This window comes from Catharus ustulatus, chromosome 10 (genome assembly GCF_009819885.2).
Source record: "Catharus ustulatus isolate bCatUst1 chromosome 10, bCatUst1.pri.v2, whole genome shotgun sequence".
Lineage (NCBI taxonomy): Eukaryota > Metazoa > Chordata > Aves > Passeriformes > Turdidae > Catharus > Catharus ustulatus.
The window spans coordinates 11535124-11553731 of record NC_046230.1 but is presented as its reverse complement, the minus strand read 5'-3'; the positions used below and the strand labels follow the sequence as shown (position 1 = coordinate 11553731).

General features: G+C 39.1%; 1 protein-coding gene and 1 long non-coding RNA gene across 2 annotated transcripts in view; one reads left to right on the top strand and one right to left on the bottom strand.

Annotated features, from left to right (window-relative positions):
* LOC117000541 overlaps positions 1 to 2948 on the bottom strand; it is an 18514-nt gene extending 15566 nt beyond the window's left edge. Inside the window, exon 1 of the long non-coding RNA XR_004418811.1 lies at positions 2874 to 2948. This is a non-coding gene — a long non-coding RNA (uncharacterized LOC117000541). The remainder of the gene's footprint in view (positions 1 to 2873) is intronic.
* PCOLCE2 (procollagen C-endopeptidase enhancer 2) overlaps positions 1 to 18608 on the top strand; it is a 27723-nt gene that overhangs the window by 3762 nt on the left and 5353 nt on the right. The window contains exons 3-8 of the mRNA XM_033068202.2: positions 5104 to 5359; positions 7587 to 7711; positions 11078 to 11214; positions 12477 to 12631; positions 15865 to 15948; positions 17933 to 18100. Of these exons, the coding sequence (XP_032924093.1) occupies positions 5104 to 5359; positions 7587 to 7711; positions 11078 to 11214; positions 12477 to 12631; positions 15865 to 15948; positions 17933 to 18100 (925 nt within the window). The remainder of the gene's footprint in view (positions 1 to 5103; positions 5360 to 7586; positions 7712 to 11077; positions 11215 to 12476; positions 12632 to 15864; positions 15949 to 17932; positions 18101 to 18608) is intronic.

The window sequence follows — 18608 nt, the reverse complement described above, 5'->3', positions numbered from 1 at the left end:
ACAAGTCTGCAAGACTGAAAGAGACGTTGATTCACTTTGTGTCTGGGTCACGAGAAGCATGAAGCTCTTGTTTTCTCAACTACAGGATCTCATCTCTGCACAAGAAATGCAGAGAGGCAGAATGAGAACTAATTCTTTCTTTAGAGGAAAATAGGTTTAGAAAACATTACAGGTAATACAGATAAAGCAGTGTAGCATTCAGATATCATCTGAAATCTTTCCAACTAGTTTGCTAAAGCTGGAAGAGTCTCTCTAATTCAATTATGGTTCTGTTATTTCAAGAGACTGGGACTTTTTCAGCTGGCTAAAGAAAACAGCTTCTCTATTCTAAGAGCTCTAAGAAGTGTTCAGCACATGCTTGCGGTTCTATTACAGCCTTGGCAGACCCAGCAGCTTTTCGCTGGCTTTGCTAAGAAGTCATTTGTACAGCTACTTCCTTTCCTATAGTAATTTTATAGCTTTATCTAAAATATGTCATATACACTTGCTTTTAATACTCTGTAATCCTTCTTGGCCATCACCTCACATAAATGTGTCACATAGTTCCAGAATCTGGACTGCTGTCCTGTGTTTTTCTGGCAGACTGCTTAGTTCCCATAAAACTCCAACAACTTTATGTGCAACAATAATACCGAAAACTGTCAGAGTTACATAAGGTTATGTTTTTATAGGTTCAGGAGCTGTGTTCCAGCAGGTTTGCTGACAATAAGCAAAGTTTGAAAAATTTTACTTATCAGGGCAGTTGAGAATCTGCCCTGAGGGAGCAGAATATTTTAAATAATTTTCTTTTAAGCATTAATTTTTTTATGTCATTGTAAAACTGCACTTCCGGTAGAAAACAGGTCTTTACACATTGGTTGTACTGCCAGAAAATAAAGAGATGAACAGAATCTAGTGTCAGGAAGAGCAAGCTAATAGAAATTTTTAAAATTGAAGATGGAGATAGAGAACAAGCAACTAGACAGAAATCATAGCTCTTCCCAGAATATAACTCTAAATAGCTTCCACATTCATTCTCAGTACAGAGAAATAATACATTTGGTTTGCAGGTAGCTGATGTATTTTTCAGCTCTATCTGGGACTGCTATAGCAAAACATACAAGCAGCATTTTTGTATTAAACATGTATCAAAATAAGTTTAAAAGTTAGGCAAAATATATTTATGAAAGTTGGCATTTAAGGGGTTTCCTCCCCCAGAAAGATTATTTTCAAAGTAAATAGTCTAAACCACGTAATTTTGATGAAGAGGGCTTTGTATTCAGTCAGAAAAACTACAGAAAAACAGCTTCACGAATTTAAAGATAACTCAACTTTGATTAACATCATATGAAATATCTGCAATGAATGATAACCAAAAACCATCTCAGGACCTTATTTTGAGGTATACTGTATATGTGGAATAATCATGCCCTTTTGAAGACATTAGTAAACTACACAGATGATTTTAGGGAATTACGCTCTACAAGAATTCCCTCTAAAAATTTCTTTAGCCTTCCATAGGAGTAAGGCATCCTTCGTGTTAGTTTAGCATTATAATTTTTGGACCTAAAGAAGTTCATGGAGTTAAAATGAAGGGAAGCTGAGAGTGAGTATGGGTCAGCTGCCCTCTTTGTGACAAGGAGAGGCAGAGGATGAAGTGCCTCTGTTGTTGAAAGATATCAGCTGGATGGATAAAACAAAAATAAGGCACACCCTGCAGAGGAAGCATCACATCATTTTTTCTTTGACTCCTCCCTCTTTTTTTTTTTTCTTTTCTTTTAAGAACTGAATTCCTTCCAGTTCTTCCTCTGAGGTATCCCATGTTCTTACTGCATCAGGCTCAGATGTGGCTCAAAGTAAACAATACTGAGTCATGCTGGCCGTTGCTTGCTCCCCCGTGTTTCTCATGGAACAATATTTTAAATGTCCAGGGATAATCATTGGCAGATTTTAGCACATTAGATCTCAACATTTAAGAAGCAAAATGGTAGAAATCAAAGAAAAGTAGAGTTTTGCAAAGATGCCTGTATTTAGCACAAGATTTCTTGGGAGTAGCTGCAAACTGGAACAGCTGCTGCCAGAATGTGGAACCACCATCTTCTGCACTTCTGATTGTCATCTACTCAGACCACAACATTCTAACTGATTTAACATACTGGAACAAATGTATTATTTTTGGGAATGACAAATATTTTAATAAGCAAGTATATTTTCAGAACAGAAGTAATAGCAGTAAGTAGTAATTGAGGACCTGCCACATTTCTCTAAATAAGTTACCTCCCCAAATTCAGATAAACTAGAGCAAGGATTATTCAGACAACTAAAACCTGCAGTAGGCTCCTTGTTAAACTCCATGACCATGTGGCTGAGTTTTTCCTCCACCTTTTTTTACAGATTGTCATGAAACAGAAGTCAGTACATCTATGGGGAACAGTCTTGACCAAGTTCAAATAGATTAAACTGACAGAAGCAAAGATTAAAAGCTACAATGAAATGTAATTAGAAAGTGTAATGCTGTATAGTATAGCATAGCCAGTGGTGGAGAGAGAAGAAGGAAACACAACACTGCACAGGATGACTGATAGCATGGACCAGAAAACCTAAGACTTGAGTGAATGGCTGGCTGCAGTTTGTGGTTGGGCAGCTTTGCAGTGTCCTCTCCCTCCTGAGCAGGGTCTGCTCCACGTCCTGTTTCCCTCTGTCCCCATGAGGCAGCGCTAAAGAGTGGAATGTCCAGGGGCAGGAGTGAGTGCCTTGGGGCTGGTGGGAGTAGCGCAGTGCTGGGTCAATGCACTCCTGGGACAAAGCTGTCAATGGGCACCATCAGCATTACTGAGGGGCACCACTTGGCTAAATCTGAGTGCAATTCTGCAAGGACAAAGACTTTTCCTTACCCCAGAACCAGCCACATCTCACATTTCCACTTCCTTCTTCAAACTCTGGGAGGGAGCAGGTATATTCAAAGAAGCAATTCAGGCTAAGAAAGAAGGGAAAAATGTCGTAAGGATTGATAAAACTGTTTAATCTAATATGTTAGAGCAACTTCTGCTCAGCTTTCAAAAACAGGGGAAGGAAAAGGGGAAATATCTTAAAGACAGGCAAGTTTTAGCCACAACTGCAAGACACTGTTGTGGACTATGTTAGACAAATTTAACTGTAGGCATGATAGTTTATTTTAAAACATGATAACCTTTAAAAGTCGCCCCATTTGCATCCTGTCACACCAAACTTATGAAAATGACTGTTCTACCTACCCCAAAAGAGCATATGCTATTTTACATACACACTTCTGGGAAAAAAGGGCTTCTGTCATCTTACTGCCTAAATTTGACTTTATCTAACTAATTTTACTGTCAGCATTTCTGAACTGACTTGTCCAGTCACACAGTATTTGTGGTATAACCATAAATAATATTCAGGTCTTCTGGCAGGAATACCAAATTTTTTTTAGCTTATTTTCTGTTAAAATGACCAAGCCTTAATGCTCCTTAGTGATTCAGACCAGAAGAAAAGTGAATGCAATAACAGATTTAGATATGAGAGCAGTGATTCAAGTAACAAATTCAAGATTGGGCAAGTTGTGGTTTTGTAGTAGTAGCAGTGATGTGTATCAGCACAGGGGCCCTGAATGCATTTTTGAGAGAACTTTGAACTTAAAAGGAAAATTCTCTGAAACCAGCAGCAGGAACTGCAGTGGAGCTGGTCAGGCAGTGTGCAATGGACCCTGGGCAGCTAAGAACAGCTCAAGCAGAAGTCTGTCCTGCTGCAGGATTAGTCTCAGCACTGGACAGAAAAACAGCCACATGAATGAGTAACCTGAACACAGCACATTTTTCAGTACATCTAGAGCTGCTGCCTCTATCAGTATCTTCTGTGGGTTAAAGTAGTCATTTCAATTTCTAGAACTTTCATCTATACTTGACAAGCAATTTTTAACTGTTGAAACTCAGTGTTAAAACAGTTTGAAAATTTCATATAGGAACAGTTTAGTTTTAGTTTATTTCAAACCAGTGTTTTAAAATGATTCACTGTTAAGGAATGAAAAAAATTCATGAACTCTTAAATAACGTGGCTTAAATATGAACTTAATGCAGATATATTAAGTGTGTGTTTAAAGCAGAAAATTATAGTAGTGTCTCAGTAAAGCAGAACAGCTGCAATTATTTTAATAGCTAACCACTCTACCATGATATGGATTGAATGCAGATAATTACACTTGCCTGTCTAGGGTCTCTCTATACTTTAAAATATTGTTTCCCTCTTCAGTTCTGTTACACAGCATTAAATGCTTTATTAGAACAGTTTTTTCACTTCTCAGGATGCTGCATTTTCTCTTGAAAGCTTGTAACTGTATCCCAGGAAATGTTCTCCTCCTTGTAAACTAGTATGTTGTCTTAATTTACACCCTTCTCTGTATTCTTGTCTCTTTTGCAATGTCCACAGATGCAGGCATGTAAGATTTACCCTGTGTTATGCTTCCTCAGATGTTTCAGAAAACAAAACTCTCTTCTATATTGAGGACACCCACTAATGGTTCTTTTGAATTCTCTGTTTATAGTTTTACATTGTCTTTCCAAATATAATTCTTTCACTGCAGCCATTCCAGTAACTAAATATTAGGGTTGTACGGTGTTAGCCATAAAGTTTCCAATTTTATTTATAAATGTAAGATAAAAAATAAATCCTTCAAACTATGAAACTTGGTAACACAAATGAGAAAGAGAGGCCATTTTGTTTGTTTAAAATGGTAAATTGCTTGTTCCGTTTTTTTTTCATATTAATGTCGTCCTCCTGACCTTATTTGGTGGCAGGGAGCTGCATGGCTGATTCTATACTTTCAGCAGAAAATAAGAGAAACACACCAAGCTGAACTGGTTTATAATTAACTGCCTGAACCTGACTAGATGATACTCTGGATCAGAAATAAGATAATGGCAAGAGATGGTCAAGAGCTTTGTATTTAGGATTAATCCAAGTTACTTTAAAAACTGCTTTGCCTGGAAGATAGTTGACAAAAAGAGCTCATCTGACAGGAGGTATGAAAACAGTCACAGAAACAATGGGATCTGATAGATACATGGTCACACTCCAGATGCATCCCTTCCTCCCTCCCTCTCTCTGCAGGTCCCAGAGGGAAAAGTGGTGGTTCTTTCTTTTCGGCATTTAGACCTGGAAAGCGACAATCTGTGCCGGTATGATTTTGTGGATATCTACAGCGGCCACACCAATGGACAGCGCATTGGCAGGTTCTGTGGTACTCTGAAACCAGGTGCCCTTGTGTCCAGCAGCAATAAAATGTTGGTGCAGATGACTTCAGACGCTAACACTGCTGGAAGTGGATTCATTGCAAAGTTTTCTGCAGCAGAACCACATGAAAGAGGTAAATAACCATTTTATATGTGGTGAAGACAAATATAACTCAGCTCTGTGCAGAGCCACATTAAAGCTTAAAAAGATGTGGTGCTAGAGATATTAAGGATTGTGCTATTCAACATATTTATTCATTGCCTTGCTTAGCAAATAGCAAAATGTAACTGTTTAGCCATCTGAGTTCATGAAGTAGTAAAGAGAAAGGCTGACATGTCTAAGAGTAGTGGAAGAACTGCATCTAATAGTAGACTGGTAATAGCTAGTCATTACAAGGGCAGATGAAATTCAATATAAATAAATGTTGCAAATAAGGGAAAAATACCATACCTTTGTGTACAGTATAGCAGGTTCTGAATTGACTGTTACAGTTTTGGAATGAGATGTTAGGTTTAAAATAGATAATTTATGAAAACAGCAGTTGAGCGTTGATCCAGTGCTTGATAGGTATCAGAAAAGAAACAGAAATTTAACAATTTTCAGAAAATAAAATAAAGACCAAACAATAACAACAAAAAACTACACCATTATAAATCCATAACGCATGTACATCTCCAATAAAAGCATCTTTTTCTGATGCTCCCATCTCAGAACTGAACAGGATAAAATTATCAGAAGGAATCAGAGACAAGTATCATAGAGTTAGAAGAACATCACATACACAAAGATAACTGCACAGCATGAACTTCATGCTGGAAAAGAGAAAGTCAAAGGGACTGTAGGAGAGGGCTTTAAAGCCATGTCTGCTGTGGAGAAAGTGATTGGGGACCAAGTCTATCTCTTTCAATATAAAATACAAAAGATGAGCAAGTGGCTATAAAGGAAAGGAGAGGATGATTTTTGTCTGTGACCTGTGAAGCAGTAGAACACTGTGCCAGGAGATATTGTGGATTGTCTGGTTCTACCCTGGTTTAAAAACACTTACAAAAACATACCAAAGCAAAATTCATCAGGCATTATTGGACATAAAGGCATTGCCTGGTGTTTGGGAAGAGTATGACCAGTCACAGGGAGGTGGTATTGCCTTAGTTAGGGACTTCTTTTCAAGGCTCTTGCTGATATGATATCAGAGACAGTGCAGGTGATGAATAATTTATCAGGCCTTCCAGTTGTAACCTTGTATCGATAACTTCTTGAACTATATATTAAAACACTCTGACCAAGACCTGGGAAATTAACTGAGAATTCTTATTAATTTATAGTTAATGTAATAAGAAGATTCATAGTAATATTATATCGTAATATAGTGATAGTATAGTAATATATAAGCCTAAGTAACGATTACATACCTGGTGGAGTTTTAATCTGGAACTGAGGGCAGGAGATACAGAAGAAAAAGACCTATTTCCCTCAAGAACACTGCACAAGCTGCAGTTCCTTTGGGAATGCCCGTCCCACCATTGCTGCCCCATGGGCTGCGGGGATGGCTCCTGCAGTACCTGCGGTCTCCTACCCATCCAGCCCCAGTGTTTCCAGGAATGCCTCTCTCTCTCTGTTTTGCTGCCGTTTATTGGCTGTGTTTTCTCAGAGGTGCCCGCACCCGAGGTGGAGGGCTGGGCCGGGGCTGTGGCAGACATCGCCTGGCGGGGCTGGGCCCCTTGGCCGAACCTGCAGCGCCTCAGGGCCGGCCCCGGCTGCGGCGGCCCCCGGAGCTCAGGGACGGCTGTGGTCAGGGTCTCGCTGTGCTCAGGGTCTCGTTGTGCTCAGGATCTTGCTGTGCTCAGGGTCTCACTGTGCTCAGGATCTCGCTGTGCTTAGGGTCTCACTGTGCTCAGGGTCTCGCTCTGCTCAGGGTCTCAGTGTGCTCAGGGTCTCGCTGTGCTCAGGGTCTCGCTGTGCTCAGGATCTCGCTGTGCTCAGGGTCTCACTGTGCTCAGGGTCTCGGTGTGCTCAGGGTCTCGCTGTGCTCAGGATCTCGCTGTGCTCAGGGTCTCGCTGTGCACAGGGTCTCACTGTGCTCAGGGTCTCGCTCTGCTCAGGGTCTCAGTGTGCTCAGGGTCTCGCTGTGCTCAGGGTCTCACTGTGCTCAGGGTCTCAGTGTGCTCAGGGTCTCGCTGTGCTCAGGGTCTCACTGTGCTCAGGGTCTCAGTGTGCTCAGGGTCTCGCTGTGCTCAGGGTCTCGCTGTGCTCAGGGTCTCGCTGTGCTCAGGATCTCAGTGTGCTCAGGGTCTCGCTGTGCTCAGGATCTCAGGGTGCTCAGGGTCTCGCTGTGCTCAGGGTCTCGCTGTGCTGCCTTGCAGGGGACCAGTACTGCGGGGGACGGCTGGACAAGCCATCGGGGACCTTCTACACGCCCAACTGGCCAGAGAGGGATTACCCCGCGGGAGTCACTTGTTCCTGGCACATCGTGGCTCCGAAGAACCAGGTGAGGTGCTGCCATCGCCCTGCCGCACAGCTCAGCTTGCAGTGCCTGCGGGGACCGGCACCTCAGAGCAGCTGGCTGCCCACTCTGCCCCGGGCCCGGGCCAGCACACAGGGCCACACACAGGGCTGGCACACTGGGCTGCGCACAGGGCCGCACACAGGGCAGCACACAGTGCCGGCATTGGGCCGGCACACAGGGCCGCACACAGGGCCACACACAGGGCTGGTGCACCGGGCTGCGCACAGGGCCGCACACAGGGCCGCACACAGGGCTGGCACACCGGGCTGCGCACAGGGCCGCACACAGGGCTGGCACACCGGGCTGCGCACAGGGCCGCACACAGGGCAGCACACAGGGCCGGCATTGGGCCGCACACCGGGCCGGCACACAGGGCCGCACACAGGGCCGGCATTGGGCCGCACACCGGGCCGGCACACAGGGCCGCACACAGGGCCGCACACTGGGCCAGGCAGGGCAGCAAGCGCAGCCCCGCTCCGGCCTCGCTGACTCCTGTGCTTCCTGCACTGGCACACTCCCCTAAACGAAACCCATTAAAGCATCCGTGACTGCTGAGGCTTTTAAGCCAGGAAGAGTTTAAAAATTATTTTCTTAATTCAAAAGATACCATGCAAGTTAGGGCAGGTAATCATCTCAGCACCAACCATGATGATGACCAATGCTGCATTTAAGTCTAACAACGTCTGAGCATTTTTGGTGTTGCTGCAGTTTATTATTGAGGTACCCAGGTAGAACTGATGGAATTTAATAAAAGCAGTTTGTTTTATTTCATATTTCATAGGCTCCGTCGCATAACATGCTTGTTTAATTAGCCAGATGCCATGAGAGCCTATGTTATTGCTTCATTAAGAGCTGAGGAGATGTGACAGCAGACTGAGAGGGCTCTTGTGCCATGGCAAACACAAGGATGTTCCCTACACTGTAGGGCAAATCTCAATCCTGGCTGCACATTTTCTGGTTGCTGCTGAGCCATCTGCTCTGTATCTTAGCAGGAGGTCTACAATGATTGAATGTTTTGGTTGACAAGCATGTTTGGTAGGTTGCTTTTCTTGCCACCTCCAGGTTCTAAAATTCATTTACATATAAAGATGACTTTTCTCTTCATCTTCCGCTCATGACTAATCCTTGAAATAAAAAAAGCTGCCCCAGATAAACATATTCTTCTGATCTTTCCTACTTTTCCATTTACCAAGACAGTTCCTCCCTTGAACTGAAGCAATATGTCAGCTTAGTCTTTCCTGTAGTCCTTTTTAATTCACATTCCTTGTTTGCTAGATGCAGGTCATTTAATAATCCTATAGATAGGCAGTGATTTTTATCTGTAAACTGCACATTACTTTGGTTCTTTCTAAATGTCTCTAGATAAGCCTAAGAACTTTTCCTAAGCTCACAGAGAAGATTTGAGAAAGGCTATATCAGCATAAAAATAAGGGCATTATATCCTGTGCCTTTTGATGATTCTATTCCATAAATCTATCTGTTTCCAAATATGTATTATTCATGTACTGCAACAGTGGTTGTTTGCATGGAAAAAAAGCAGAATTTTTACAGTGATGAAAGCCATTTTCTATGAAGTAGAAGCATCTCGCTTTGAGCACACAGAGCAAGCTCCCCAGTCTTCCATTTGCTAGAATTTAGGTGGCATTGTCTCTATTTCCTTTTTGTAAATATGTGAGCAATAAAACAACGAACTCTTGTTTAGTTGCTTCAAATACAAGCCAGTAATTACAGTAATTTCACGATTATAAGCCACACCATGTTGACTAAAATTTTGGTCTGAACCCAAAGTGCGGCTTATAATCAGGTGCGGCTTATATATGGACAAAGAACGAAAAGTTGCTGGCACCCGGAAATGCGGCTTATACTCAGTGCGGCTTATAATCGTTAAATTATTTTAATTTATTACAGAGAGGAAGGAGCTTCTCCTGATCATGAAGAGCTTCTATTCTACCATGAAACACTTATTAGTGCCAAGTGCACTTACTGAACAATAGTAAAGTAGATACTATTGGCCTGCTGTTTTGCCTGCTATGGAAAAATTTAGCATTTCTGTTCCCAATTGCATTACTTCTTTCTATACCATCTTTTTTGATCACAAGCATGTTATTCAGATGGGTATTCCATTTAAAGTGCACTTTTTCATCATGATACTGAGGGTTTTGAAACTAGCCTGTTAGTCATCTCTGAAATCAAGTCCCCCAAGGTTACTCACACTTTGTGGGAAACAAAATTATGCCTTAAAAATCTTAATAATGCAAAACTATATCCAAGCAAGACTAAGACATCAGGTGGTAACAGGCTATCATTACTATGAACGTAGAACAAGATAACTTTTACTATGTCAGTAATCAAATAAAGTACATGCCATGTACAAATTACTTCTATTTCTTTGTGTAGTCTTAGAAGATTTAATGCCATCTTTAACTCAGATTTTTATAAAGGTTGATCTACAATCAGCACAAATCAGTCTTGTCATTCAAGTCTTACTTGTGCTCTTTATGGAAAGGTGATTTAAATGCTGTTGTGCTTCATCTAAAGAAAAAACTTAAATGCATTTACTACCCCTGTTTCCATGCAGAAGTTAGGTTGTGTTTCCCTTCCTTGCCACACGTGACTGACAGAGTCATCCACAGGACTTCATTTCAGAGTTCTGGATTCCATTTCTGGGTTTTTGTACATTGGTTTTTTTTTTCCTTGAGTAGAATATTCCATAAATAAAAGTCGTTGGAGATACTAGCATAAGTACTGGACATACCAGAATGATACATTCACATTTATGACTTGTAAAGCCTCAACAATTATAGAAATCTGTCACAGAAACCCTATTCTTTTAAGTACTTACTTTCTCTTGGGTTTAGTCTTAGTATCTGCTAATTTTCTTTTTATCAACATTTTAATTTCTAATGTTTTAAATTCTGCATCAAGTATACACAGCATTGGCAACAACAGTGATTTAGGCCCTGCTGTTAATGAAGTCAGTGAAACACCTCGTATCAACTTTGCTTTTTCTTTAGGGTATCTTGAATGATGCAATGACATTAAAAGCTCCTTTTCTGTTCCTTACACTTGCTGTAGCTATTTTAAGAGCATTTAACACCTAACACCTACTGACATTCACTCGCCTACATTTGAGAAGAAAACATTGTACAGAATATTAGTCACATGCTGAACTATTAGTTGGAGAAGTCATGTGGATTAAAATACTTTACAATTAAGTGGATTAAGGAATTTTCCTTTATTTAAAGAAATATTAAATAGCACTTCATATGCAGATGTCACTTACTACAAGAAGTATTAATAAATTCTGCATGCCAAAACCTTAATAAGTTCTTTCCATTTTCCCTATAGCTAATAGAGTTAAAGTTCGAGAAGTTTGATGTGGAGAGAGACAACTACTGCAGATATGACTATGTTGCAGTGTTCAATGGTGGGGAAATCAATGATGCTAAAAGAATTGGGAAGTACTGTGGAGACAGTCCCCCAGCGTAAGTAACTTCCTCTAGTTGTGAACTTCACTACCACTATGTGTCATTTTGCTAACAGTTCTGTCCAAGGCTTCTAAAAGATTTTAATTTTTAAATTAAAAATGGCGTTGTCTACCTCCAACTGAACATGTAAAAATTGCTTAGTACCTTGTTTCTCTCTAGGTTTTCTCTATTTTCTCTCTCTCGATGACTAACCCTGGCTCCAGCCCCTGTTCTCTCCTGTCCCACCAGCCTCTTTAGACCACTGTGTAACACCACCAATGCCAATCCCAATGTTACTGATAGTAATGGTAGCTAAACATTAACTTAGTATGTATATTTTGATTATAGGTACTGAAGTACAAAGATCCAGCTGAGCTCTCTAGCCTCTTGGCTCATTCCTCACTTTATCTGATTCATTTTCCTCTTGGCCCTTTTTAAAAGGACAGGATGCACAGCCTGGGTCAGATTTTTCAGGTTTGGCCTTGTAGTCCTGGTGTTCAGGAAGCAGAACAAAGCTCTTGGCAGCTGATAATCAGTGCCCTCCTGTGTCCACAGGCTGTGTCAATACTGCAGCAAGGAAGGTCTAATCTGGGCAACCCCCATGGCAGCTGTACATCCGGAGAATTCCAGTTAACCAGCTCCTTACTTGTGGTTATGTCAGACCTGGCCATCAGACTAAACTGATTTCTGATACTCTGCCAAAAAAATGGGAAACAATGACAAGTTTTTGCTTCAAAGACCTCATTAAGTATTTTGAGGAAGTCCTTGGTAATCAATATCCAATCATTGACAAAAAGTGAGCCCACAGAAATAATAACCCAAAATATTTTATTTTTGGTAGGTTAAGAGTTGCAGAAACCCCTATTTCATGAATTTTCATAGCCCTTCTAATTGTGTAATATCTTTTTCATAAAACAATACCAAAATTTTAAAAACCCCATTTACTTACTTCCCCTGTGTACTGAGGATTTCTTCAATGTATTCTCCCACTTTCCTAATCTGACTCCTTCCATTTCATTTAAGTGAAGTCTGCAATGGAGTGACACAGAAGAATTAAACAATATGCATATTGACATAAACTTTGAGAATCAGAGTTTTAGGTGATTAATAGAAAGGAGTTTCATACTCAAAACACCAGTGTGTGGCATGCCAGACAAAAAACATGTATTTTTCAGTATTAGTCTGGAGTGTTGGACTTTTTTTAAAAAAAATGTTATTAATGCTTTTTGGCTTTGACATGCGAAAGAATGGAAATATTTTGGTTTTGTTTTCTATTTTAGGCCTATTCTGTCTGAGAAAAATGAGTTGCTCGTTCAGTTTTTGTCTGATTTAAGCTTAACAGCTGATGGTTTTATTGGCCATTATAAATTTAGACCAAAAAAGTTACCCACAACTACAGCTCCGCCTACAACCACAACAGTCCCTGCTACCTCAAGTAAGTCTTACTGGCTTTGTTTAATTTACTATAAAATTAATTATTCCAGAACAAGGAGAGAATTACACAAATACAAAACAGAAATTATATTTAAAAATCAAGTTTTATAGTTTGTTAGAATTTTAAATGTTGAAGGAATTAATTAAAATTCATATACTCAGGAGAGTACCAGAATTTACTCAAGGCAGAATCCACTTAACATTATTAAAGGAAATCTATCCAGGCAAGAGTTCAGTGTAAAAGTAACTTACTCAACCTAAGAGAGTTTTCCTGTCTCTTCTCAATTTTGGGTAGTTAACTAGCACATTCAGTAGAAGAATGGATAATCTAATTTCTTTTCACTAAAAAGTTCTGAATATTTCAGAAAATAGTTTTATTTAAAGGAACTCTTTCTTCTATACAAATTGATATGTAAAAATCTTACTGTGTTTTTCTTTATGTAGTTATTAAGATCAAGCAAAATAGGTATGGAAGCCACCTGAGCCCTCTTCATGTTATGTCAACACCCTGTCACCCTCCTAGAATAATTTTTATTTGAAAATATTCAGGGATTGGAACTCACAGAGAAATATGTTTCACTAAAAATAAGTTTCCTTTTATATTTAAGACTAGACAGCTTATATGAAAGATCAGAGCTGGATTTCTCTGAAGGTGTTGCCAAAAATACCTCATTACTGAGATCTTGAAGGGATAAATTCTTAGAATTTCTATAACCTGAATGTGAGGCATTTCAGATACAATTATAGCAGAAAACCAAATTATTTATGATATTTTTGCAAGACATAACCTGATTTGTACTCAAAACAAATCAAAAATCAGAGCAGCAATGGCTTGTTGGCAGGAAACCAAGAAGCTGTGGTGGTTTAGTACTGCTAATGAAGGTCTTTAAAAGAGATGAAAATAAACATTAAAAAAATGAAATCACAGTGACCTGTAAATCATCCTGATGTGACTCTAACATAAATAATTCAGCTCTTCTTCACTCTAAAGCACTTGTTAACGACGTTGGTTCAAACACTTGGTTCTCAAGTAACCCAGGCTGTCAATAACCCTTTTCAGGGTTTTGCACAAGCAAGAGAGGTGAATTTTACCAATTAACTCCAAATCACTCTTCATGACAGCATCAGTGTTAGAAAATAAAAACATGCAGATTCATCTGAGGGAAGACAACAGAGGCAAAGAGTTCAAAAGGACTTGTCAGGCAGATAGAAATAAGAAGTCCTTTCAAGGTGTGATCAGTTTTGCACAGTGTAGGCATTTCTGATCTTCAAAACAATCCAAAGCAAACCAAACCTCTACAGTTCACTTAAATTTCTGAGGAGTCATTTGCATTCAGAAGTGTCCAGTTCAAAGAGACTCATCTCATTATCTTGCAAATCAGAGCTGTTTAAACTTGTACAGAACTCTAGGCATGAATAAAATATTAAACTTTAGTAGGCTCTTTCAAGAATTACGTCAGTCTTTATGTAACGTAAAAATATTAGTACTTGCAGAAATAAATAAAAGCTATAAATACATTTGTATAAGTAATGAAGATTAATCCAATACCTGTAGTGAGGTATTTGACTTCCTTCTATCACTGGATGAAGTAATGCATTTTCCTGTCATTGTGCCTACATGTAAAGTGGTAGGCAACTCAACTTTTATTTCAGTTCTTCTCTAGTTCATGTTTTGCTATAGTTCCTTACAAACAATAGACAGCCTCTGCTGACAAGTCATAGGAAAGCTGGTCACCAACCAAAATATATTAGACTAAAAAAAAGAAAAAATGCCCTAAAAGGACCAGACAAGACTATTTTGTAACACATAATCCCAGTTTTAAATCTAGAAAAATCAGAGCACCTCAATAAATTTTTGGCAGCTACCATGCTGGTATGCACCTGGGACTCATCTACTTGCTGGGTTTCCTAACCTCCTACTGTGAACACTAGCTTGAAAGAACATTAAATCAAGGAACATCAAATTCTTAATTTTTGCTGTGCTGTGTGTAGCATTGAGATTGGAAGCACTTGCCAGACCTGTACCATTGACATAGTAACTTGCTCTTTAAAACCCTTTTCCTTGTGGGAGGCATTTAACTTTCTAAAGACTCAAATACCAAGAAGACTGGAGAAAAAAAAGGAAAAACCAGCCCAAAATAAGTAAAAAACTATGAAGCCCAACCTTTAATCTTTGGATTTGAAAGGCAAAACAATGAGCAGGACAGATCTTCTAACAGTCATGGCCATTGCACTAAAGGCAAAGTAATTTTAATATAAATTTAGTTCACTCTTAGAAAATTAGAAAATTATTCAATTTAAAAGAATTACAAGTATAAAAGCATAAATTACTGATTGAAAGTTAGTCAGAAATTATTTTTCAAAAAATATAGGCTGAATAAAACTTCTGCAAAATGCTCCAGTCTTAAGTAAAAACTGCAAAGATACTTGTCATAGCTAATTTAGTTTTTCTTGGAAGTTAAGCCTATGTAGGGATCTGTGGGGTTCCTTTTAAATCTGTCAGTGTCACCTCCATGTTTCCCATACCTATGTCACTGACTAATTCCAAACAAATTTGAAAGGACCATAAAAACCTGAAAGTTCTGCATCCCAATATGTTACATGGAATGATGTACAGAGACTATGAGCATCCACCTAAGTGGGAAAAAGATGCCAAGTGTATTCAGTTGTATATAAACAAAGCATTCAATTTCAGAAAGGAAGTGTCAATCCCTAATGTTAAATACATACTTCAAACATTGTGTTTCAAAATGCCATGAAGAAAAACTGCACAACACTGCCTGACATGAAGGTATGTGAAAAATTCGGGGAAAAAAGGTCAGGAATTTGAACTCTGATCCCTTTCATCACAGTATGGTAATTTCCAATAAAAGGGCACCCCCTCCCTCAGAAGTGTTACTGTAATATCATGCTGTGGGACTTCAGATGTTCTACTAGGGCTGTATGGCAACAGCAGTGACAGATTTAAGATGCCACACAAATCTTGAGTAACATCTCATTCTCTCAGGCCACTAGAACAGACACAGCTGAGACACGTGAAAAGACAATGACTGGAGGTGACAGCAGAGAAAAGGAATATTGTTACTGTGGTGCTCATCCCCTGAAATGCTAGGTCTAGTTCATGCATACATCAGGATTATTCATCTTTCTTCTTATCTTTTTTTGAACATAGTGCTTTTCATTTGTATCAAATATTTAATTTCAATTTCAATTTACTTTTTGCTCTTCAAAAAGTTGTGAAACCTACAGTTGCTCTGTGCCAGCAGAAGTGTAAAAGGAGTGGGACTCTGGAAAGCAATTATTGTTCAAGCAACTTTGGTAAGGAAAGTTTCATTTTAATTATTCATTTTCTACTGTGTTTTTAGACTCAAGGAAATTTTCCCAGATGTAGTTCTGAGTTGCCATTAATATATAGGCTAATATTTTTACACCACCTTATGTATGCCTCTGACATTAGTATCTGTGATTCACTCAGTACATTCTTGGAGATACTCTGAAGTAGGCACTGCACAGATAGCTGAGACAAACATATCTTCTCAATCAGAGAAGCAAATAACAGTGTAAGATAACCCCAGATTCATTGATTCAGTTACTGTATTGTCATCTCTCTTTTCTGTAACCAGCCAATACATGTCATGCTGCACCTGCTGACTGTTCCACAATACAGTGTATAGACTTCCAAAATACTTTGAAAAGAAATTAGAAGGGATGGAAGCTTCCAAGCACTTCTATCTGTACACAGACAAAAGTGAATCAGGAGAAACGGTGTCTGCTGTGTATTAGCATGGCATTGTCACTGCTCATCTATTCTCTTATGTGTCAGGCTATTTCCCCATGTTAATACTGCAATTTTTTTAATCCCCTATGACATGCCTGGCAATTTGATGGGAAAACTCCCTGCCACCACCCTTTTTTCATTTTAAGCTGACTGTCTCTTCCTGCATTGCTAATCCCATGAGATTTGAGGAAATCTGAGGGATATGAGGGCAGCTTTGCCTGATGATGCCCAAGCAGCAGTGGAGGGCTGTGGCTGTACCCTGAGGCAGGGTGGATTCAGGGCAGCCCCTCCCACCCCTGACCACCTCTTCCAATCTGCAGCCACTACAGGCTGGACCAACACAAAAAGAAACAGGCAGGGGAAAAATCCAAACCATAAATGGTCTCCTCTTACTGACCACACCTCAGCTCTTGAGCCTCATGGTAAATGATACTGTATAAAGCTTGTTTTTTTCCTCTAGCAGCACAGTAATAAATCCCATTCTTCTCTCTCATCTTCTGTCAAATACTTGACATTTTTCAGTCTTTTCCGTGACAGGAGTTAGAGTAAAAATACTTTAGATGCTACTGTGAATGCAAGCATATCCTAAGGTAAGAATAGGAAGCCTGTTGTTCACAGAATATATTTTATTCTAAGTTTATTTGCAAACTTTATGATTTTAGAAAATAGTAACTATTTCTCTTTCATCATGCATTTCATTTTATTGTTTCTAGAAATACAGCTGCAATGCCCAGCATTTAACAACCACAGTTCTCTCTTGATTGAACTGGGAAAAAAGCTCTGCATTAAAGGAAGATAATGTACAAATTTACGAACTCCCAAAATGTGGATTATGCAGTTGTGTAAAATAAATCTGGCTGTACATACTTGATGATTGAAGATCTAATTATCCTAGGACAGAATATCTGATTTAAAAAGATGACCTGAGAAGAAACCAAATTGTTAATACAAATAACCACTTCTTTTGATAAATAAAGATTAGTTTACCAGTTAATTTAGTCATCCTAGGGAAAAGAAAGTATCTTGATTTTCATACTAAGAGGTCTTTGGGCGATATGGTGGTCAAATCTGTAATTACATTCAGCTGAAATAAGTAAGTTTGTATTGGGCCTCAGACAGATCAAAATCTAGTTCTTAGGGCATTAACTATTCCCTGCTACTCATCTGGGAGTGTGAGAGAGCTGGGAATTCAGATTTTGGCTAGAAGAGTTTCAATTCAATTTCAGTTCAATTCCAAAATGACTCATTAAAAGTAGTATCAAATTGTACTGCTTAATTGAAATCAGAGAACTGGGCTTGCACAAGACTGACACCTTGTAGAACAATTTCATATTTGGTGCCACCAACATTTGACACTAGTGAGTTAGTTACTAGCAGTGACACTCATATTTTTAGTAAGTTCTCCCAGTACTGTTTGTTTCCATAATTAATAAGTTTTTATGATATCTCAAAAATTATGTATAATAATAATAATAATAATAATAATAATAAAATGTACCAAATATTTCACGTCTTTTCTTCTAGTAATAACTGGAACTGTAATCACAGCAGTAACGCGGGCTGGCAGTCTGCATGCAACAGTATCCATCATTAATGTATATAAGGAGGGAAATTTAGCAATCCAACAAGCTGGCAAGAATATGAGTGCCAAGATTCTTGTTATGTGTAAGCAGTGTCCTCTCATCAGGAGAGGTAAGTACACAGTAATAACTGCTTTGTGTGTTTATAAAAGATAACCATCGTAAAAGGTACTGTTTGAAATATGGCCACAAAAATCAATAAAATTACTGTGGTTTTTTCTATAATCAGCAGTTAGTATTGCAATCAATTTAAAATAACCAATAATCCAGGCGTTTATTGCATTCTTCTGTTTTAATGGAAAAGGAATAGGCTTACATAGATCACAAGAGTTTGAAAAACTTTTTTTCTTTAGAAGTCGTGTGATGCAAGATAAAATCTGATTTGGGTCTCTCAGATGAAGCTGAGAGATTTTGTGTTGACATGTATCTATTTTGGAACTAGTTTTTATACACAGTTGTTTAGAAGGGAAGGACAATAGCCTGCTAAACCTAGAAGAGCAGTATCTCACAGGAAATGGCAGACATCAACAAGTTCTACTGTTGTGTATCTTCTGAATGTATTTACAGCTTTACAGAAATACTCATAGTATTAGGCCCACTTTATATCTGCAAACAGCCAG